Source organism: Aphis gossypii, unplaced genomic scaffold (genome assembly GCF_020184175.1).
Source record: "Aphis gossypii isolate Hap1 unplaced genomic scaffold, ASM2018417v2 Contig00279_ERROPOS119640, whole genome shotgun sequence".
Classification (NCBI taxonomy): Eukaryota; Metazoa; Arthropoda; class Insecta; order Hemiptera; family Aphididae; genus Aphis; species Aphis gossypii.
Genome location: NW_026083052.1, coordinates 78,703 through 86,175, shown reverse-complemented (window position 1 = coordinate 86,175; position 7,473 = coordinate 78,703). Strand labels below are relative to the sequence as shown.

The 7,473-nt window shown below is 24.9% G+C and overlaps 1 protein-coding gene across 1 annotated transcript; it reads left to right on the top strand.

The window, feature by feature from the left end:
- Window positions 1–359: 359 nt before the first annotated feature.
- Window positions 360–7,203, top strand: LOC126553610 (uncharacterized). The gene is made up of 4 exons (XM_050208756.1): window positions 360–1,103; window positions 1,187–1,499; window positions 6,015–6,361; window positions 7,180–7,203. The coding sequence occupies exons 1-4, from the start codon at window positions 1,029–1,031 to the stop codon at window positions 7,201–7,203; spliced, it is 759 nt and encodes a 252-aa protein (XP_050064713.1). The 5' UTR covers window positions 360–1,028.
- The last annotated feature ends 270 nt before the right edge of the window (window positions 7,204–7,473 follow it).

Here is a 7,473-nt window from a genome sequence, read left to right as displayed (position 1 = left end):
AGTTATTAAACTATTGAAGAGGTATTAATTGTAAAAGAACATAAAATAGGCACATTCAATTAATTATTATAAGCATACTGTTGTATGTCAAGGTACTAAGTAAATCCATGTCTGATGGTCTAAAATTCTACCAGAAGCATAATATTCCTGGACTAGAACATTGTGATGCTACAATAAAGTTCACTAAGATTATGAACGATATGTTTGATGCTTTAAATGCAAAATGCCCATTTGAAGGAGTACGACCAGGATCAAAACATTTTCAAGTTAGAAATGTGTACATGTGTGGATGTGCATAACTCATGCTTGTCTTTTTGGATTTTGTGTCTTGTTGTATTAAATTATAATTTGTATTTTAACCTTAGGTATACTTCCAACATCATTGATTTTTTCACTTAGTCACTTTTTGCACATTTGCAACTATGTTGTGATGTATTCATGTAAAAATTGACCAAGTCAAAAAATAAAACAATAATACCTACCATAACATAAGTAACATATACCTAACATAAGTGTGGCTTGATTAGAAAACGATGTAAGTATAATTTTTTTCCCTTTCTTCTGTGATTAAATATTCAGTATTTAGATCCATAATGTATAATCTCTTGTAAAACTATAATGACTATATAACTGTATTCTTTACTACTTTGGGTTGTTTGAACTTTAAATAACTAAATAGTAACCTAAAATGTATATTGCTTATAAATGTGTACCTATTAATTATTAACAACACAAAATAAAATACATTTTTATAGTATAATAATAATAATAAGTTTGTTCCAACACGCGGTCAAACTATCATAGAACGTGAGCATCCTCTCACTAAAAAATTCTACTGTGCGATAGTTTGACTGTGTGTTGGAACAAACCTAATATTATAATTTATAAATATCTAGGTTTTAATTAATTCATTGAAATGGCTTGATAGCTGGGAAAGTAAAATTTTAACAGGAGAAGTTACAGACAAATTATTCTTGACCAGAAGTACTGCAGAAGGTTTGCGAGTTACTCTTAATTCCACTATAGCTATGACAAACTATTTAGTTGAAAAGTTTGAATTTAAATATATCTTAACTGGAAAAATAAATCAAGATTCACTTGAGGTAATTATCAGTTTCAATAATAATAATTTTAACCTACTTTATAAAAATCATATGCATATTACTTACTTTTTATTGAACTATAGAGATTTTTTGGAACAGTTCGGATGGCTTCTGGTGCAAATGACCATCCAGCAACACCAACTTTTCTACAAGTTTACAAACTACTTTCTATATATGCAGTTATAAAACCACCCAAATACGGTAACTGCACAGTTGATTCAGCTGATCCATCAGCTCATTTAATAAAATTATCAGATATTAAACAAATATATACAAATACTACAGAATCAAAAATTCCAACTGCACTACAAAATTTAAAAAATAAATTAGATAATTTGATTGATGATGGAAGATGGGAATTTGTTGACATAGAAGAACATGATTATGCGGGCGATTGTAAACTCCACCGCTTTACAGGTAGTCGATTTTAGGGTTGGATTTATAGCATGTAAATTCCACCGATACATTTTTTTTACCTGAAAAAAAAATGTAAATTCCACCGATACGTATTTTTGATCTGAAAACACGTAAACTCCACCGATGGTAAAATCCACAGATTAAAACTATTTTAGTATAGCTATAGCTACGTGTTATATTATTTCTATTATTTCTATTTGATTTTTATATGATTTTTTTTAACATTATTATTAATTATTATTAATAATAATATATTTTTCATTTTTCTATTATTTCTATTATTTATATTGATTTTTATATGATTTTTTTTTAAATTATTGTTAATTATTATTAATAGTTATATATTTTTCTATTTTTATTATTTCTATTTGATTATATATGATTTTTTTTTAACATTATTATTAATTATTATTAATAATTATATATTTTTCATTTTTCTATTATTTCTATTTGATTATATATGATTTTTTTTTAACATTATTATTAATAATTATATATTTTTCATTTTTCTATTATTTCTATTATAATAAATAATAAATGTGGAGTTTACATTTTTTTTTCAGGTAAAAAAAACATACCGGTGGAGTTTACATGAAAAAAGGTCTAAAAAGGTCGCAATCGGTGGAGTTTACATGCGCCCGATTATGCGTACACGCCTGTAATTGACTGTCTTAAATATTATATAACAGGATATCTTTGTCATCAATTAAGCAAAAAAACAAATTGCCAAATATGTAAAAATGCATTTATAAGTACGACATCTGCAAAATATTATTCTGAAGCTGATCTAATTAATATTAAAACAAAAGGAAAACTAACATATCCAAACATGGTATTTTATAAATTGATAAGTGAAGTAGAAGATTGTTTCATGAAAAACATTAACAGTCCAGATGTATATGAAAAAACAGTAGATGACTTAATCGACCATTATCAAAGATTTCAGTTTCCTTGTCCAGATCATAAATGTAACATTCTTGCATTTTCAATAAAATACTATTTGAATATGCGAATGAAGCAGTGGTCAAGGAATGAAAACCGAGAAACTATCAAAACAAATGCTAAAAAGAAAAAACTGTCTAAATTTTGTACCTCATAAATTTTGATTAACCAAATTGTATTTTATAACTATATCTGGCTCTATAATAATTATTTTTAATTTGCACTATATTATATACAGTCCGACAACTAAAGTATTTAACTTAAAAAGAATTTAAGTACCTACAAGCTATTAACAAATTGTTTATTATTTAATTTTTTTTTTTTTATTTATTATAATATGTACTTATATATTATAATATGTTATTATTTATTACTATTTATATATTATTATAATAATTAAATAATTTATGTGCTTAGTGTACCATCTAGCTTTATACAATAAATATATAAACTAGTGTTGGTTTTAATATTAAGCTACTAGAGCGCAGCAGAACGCTAGATCTGGATTTTTAGTGCGATATCGACAACAGTTTTTTGTATAGATATCTCTTGAGTTGCATAGGCATGGTTTAATCATAGACGGTACAACTGGCCCTAAGAACATTACAGGCTACAGCAGTAGTACCAACACGAATGCCACTGATGATTAGGTTCAATCAACTGATAAGCCAATTCAATAGCTGATTAAGAAATATATATATATAATATAAAATATAATAATATTATGATCGTATTAAGAAATATCAAAAAAGTGAGAAAAGATACCATAATTACGAAAGAGTAATATTAGTGATTAATAAAAAAAAAAGTGACTAAAAGTGAGAAAAGTGAGTCTAATAATTTTTTTTTTAATAAATATTTATTTCCGTATTCCTCACGTATAATTTTCTCTAAATAAAATATTTCCCCTTAATTATAATTCTTTTTTTTTATTATTTAATAATATATTCTCTTTTTTTTTTATTATTTTTAAAATAATTTATTTTATACTATTCTTACGATATTTATATTAAATAATTTTTTTCCGCATAAAAAAAAAACAATTTTCTTGTAAAAATATTTAATTTTAATAAAATAATTTAATTTCTGTATTAAAAAAAAAATTAAAGTAATTAAAATAATTTTCTTCTCTTTTATATTAAAAATATAACTTATTATTTTTTTTTTTTTTGAAAAAAAAATTATTTTTCTGCTATTATATTTTGTAAAATAAAATAATAAAATTAAATTAAATTTTATTTTAAGACTTCTAAATTATTATTTTTTTTCTGAAAAATTATCTATGTCAAAATATTTTATTTATTTTAAAAAAATAAATATTTTTATTATTATTTTTTTAGATTTTTTTTAACTTATATTTTTTCTGAAAAATTCTTATGTTACTTTGTTTTATTTTTTTTTTAAAGAATAAAATATTTTTTATTTCTTAAGATTTTTAATTTATTAATTTTTTCTGAAAAATTATTATATTTAAAATATTTATATATTTTATAACTAAAATAAAAGTTGTATTATATTATTATTAATAAAAAATTTTTTTATGCGTAAAAATATTCTAAGTGTAATATTAAAATAATTTAATCGTTGTTGCGTTTTTTTTTTTTTTAATTTTTGCTTATTTAATTTTTACTTAAATTATATTTAATTCTTTTAAATTATGTATTTATTTTTTTTATTATTTATTTAATTTTATTTAATGTTTTACGGGAATATATATATACACCTCACAATTAAAATAACTAATACGATGGACTTTTAATTCCAAAGGAGACGCGACCAAAGTTAGACGCTTAAAATTATTCTACATTATAAAAAAAATTTGCTTACACAAAGATGGTTTGAGTTGATGCGTTCATTCTTTCTACTTGCTGTGCCGTGGTGTTACGAGTTGATTCTTTTCTTTTGGAGTCGCTGAAGTTGACAGTGATTAAGTGTTCCCTCCAACAGTGATTCGTGCTGAATTTGCCTCCGTGAATTCTTTGAAGTCGATGTATTATTATAAAAAATAAAATTGTTCGACTAAAGAATTCTTATTTGAAAGAATCCTACCGACTGCGGCAAATTTGTAACGTGCCACTTACAATCAGTTGAATGATGTCGTATCGGAAAGGTTGTTGTAAAATAAATGAAGACTCTTGAAATTATTCTAAGTGTTTTTTATTAAAAATTATTCTAAGTCCAATTAATTAATTAAACTTGTGAAAAATATTCTAAGTCCAATTAATTAATTAATTAAACTTGTGAAAAATATTCTAAGTCCAAATGACAAAACTATTAATCTGAGTGACGTGAGGTGCTTGCTCTAACTCCGGTGGATCACGTCTGAAATGTGCCTAATCTGGGCCCCCTTATATATCGTCCAGGGACTCCCGCGGTACCTTCAGGTCCCTGTTGGTCATCTGCACCTGCATTCGCTTCTACCCACGCATTGCGTTATCCGCGCAACGTCGTTCGTCAAACAATATTCCTATCATTCTATCGGATGGTAATTGTGTGCCTATAATATTTTATACCGGGTGACAAGCATACGTGCGATTATCCGTTTTTGACCATGAACGATACCGCTGTATAATATTATCGATGCGGCCAGCGTTTCTAAGAAAAGTTACTCCGCTGTTTTTAAGTTTTTTGATTAGTTTTCGCCTTTCACTTCTACGCCTAAATTACTGATCATATTTGTTTTAACGAACTCGTCCGTGAGTTGTAAGAAATATTCCCCATTTTGGAATTAGTCATTTATTATCTACGTTTCGATGCCTATGTATATTATATTTAATATATGAGACATCAGAGCACGTTGCACCTACAAGCAATAATCAATATCAATATTACCACGATTATTATAAAAAAAGAACAAACATTATATAGATCTAGATTCTAGATATTAAATACATGTATCTAGTTACCTATTAAAATTGATTAAAATGAATAATAAATTATATAATTATAAATGAAAATTTAATAGAATTATTTGTATTTTCGGACTTTTTGTTTGTCCGACATTAAAAATGTGTTTGGACTTTTTTTTCATAGACTTTTTGACCGATTACCAATTAAAAAGTACTCGTATATTATGATTTTCATGTTAAACAATAATAAATACCTATAATAGTTTAATATAAATAAAGCTCTTTAATTTTAGATTCTGAACGTTTTTTTTTGTTTCCATAAAATATTTAGCATTTGGTTATTGAATAATACTGTAATAATTATTTATATTAAACATTTAAATCAGTCAATTTTGTTGGGTTATTGAATGGATAATATTATTGTCATATGAATGTGGTTTAAATTTGTGTATCAATAGGTTAGTGTAAACTTGGTTAAGTCACAAATCTGAAATAGATGGATTGATAGTTGTCTAAAAACTTATATTATATCATAATATGTATTTATATCCATGTGTTTTCTATAAAAATAATTAAATTAAAAATATTTTTATACCGTTTAATGAAGTGATAAAATATATTTGAGAGTAATGAACTTATATTAATTAAGTGAATTTATAACAATTACTCATAATACTAAAGTATGATACTAGTTATACATTAGATGACTACAAATGCAATAATTGTAATAACATCGGAGATTCTGAAAATAAACATCAGATAATAGTGGCAAATGAGTATATAGTAATTCAACTAAAACTATTTATTCCAACATTTGTAAATGGTCAATTTGTTCCCAAAAAGATAACAGATCTACAACTTAGTGGCGTACCCACCTCTATTTTGGAAATTGCTGGAGCACAATACAAAACTCAATCTGCAATATTACATATGGGAGAAAACACGAGCTCTGGCCATTACATAGCATACCTGAGACAAGGAACTTCAAATTGGGTTTGCGCTAATGACACAACAGTTGCAGAAAAAAGATGGCCAAACAACAGCAAGGATGTATATGTTATCATTCTAAAAAGATTGTAAAATATTCTCCAATTGGAAAAATAAAACATAACACAGCTAAAAATATATTATAAACTTAACCTGTATACAATCTGACTGTTATAGGATTAAAAAAGGAACGTGTAAACCGCCAACTATTCACTTAGGTACATAATAATATGTATAAGTTGCCAGTCCCAAGCCTGGATAAAAAGTGTGAGGGCACTATCCTTATAATAATTGTTATTTTTTAATATAAGCAGAAACCTAGATTTTATTTTTATTTAAATAATATTGAACTATATATTATTATCCTCACTTCTGACCTTAATACCTTATACTATGTATGTTTGTATTCAATCCTCAAATACAAACTACAATTTTAATTGTGCGGTCTTAAGATTATCAACATTCATTATGTATTCGCCTAGGATCATAACATATTTAATAACTTATATAATATCAGTTATACAGCAAAGCCTATCTTCCAGTGTTAAGTATTTAAATGACTTTAGCCTGTATAATAGATGTTATTTTCCATACATAATTTAAATTGTTTAGGACATTTTATTTTGTAATTTTGTGCCAAGTATATAATTATAATATACAGTGACTAAAAATAAATAATCAGAGTTTATTTAAATTTATTTATTCATAATACTTCATATTTTACATTGTACATTTAACTATGATACAACTCGAATACTAACAATTTATTGAATATATTATAATACATATAATACATTAAAGGTAAAAAGTAAATACTTAAAAAGCCACTTATTATATATGTTTATACTAATTTATTACATTAAATTTGTTATTTTTTACAGATTCAAAATATTGAATCAATTTAACGGTTGAAAGTACATGAATCTTTCAATGACCTTCATTCGGTTTAACAGTGCAATAATTTCAATTAGTTGATGTCGTTGATGTATTATGAACTATGAATCTATGAATCAATTTGTCATTACTCAATGTACTTTGTGATACAAAAGTCTTACACAATTCTGTATCTATTCATATAAATGTATAAATCCACTGTTAATTTTATGAAATTTAATAAAATATAAAAAAAAGTCTTATATTTAATGATTTAATTTGATATTAATATTGTAAATAGT

Coding starts and splice junctions, on each gene's coding strand:
- LOC126553610 (XM_050208756.1), top strand. CDS start 1,029: ATGACAAACTATTTAGTTGAAAAGTTTGAATTTAAATATATCTTAACT. Junction 1,500..6,014: donor ACATGATTATGCGGGCGATT/GTAAACTCCACC, acceptor GTTATACATTAG/ATGACTACAAATGCAATAAT. Junction 6,362..7,179: donor GGCCAAACAACAGCAAGGAT/GTATATGTTATC, acceptor TATTTTTTACAG/ATTCAAAATATTGAATCAAT.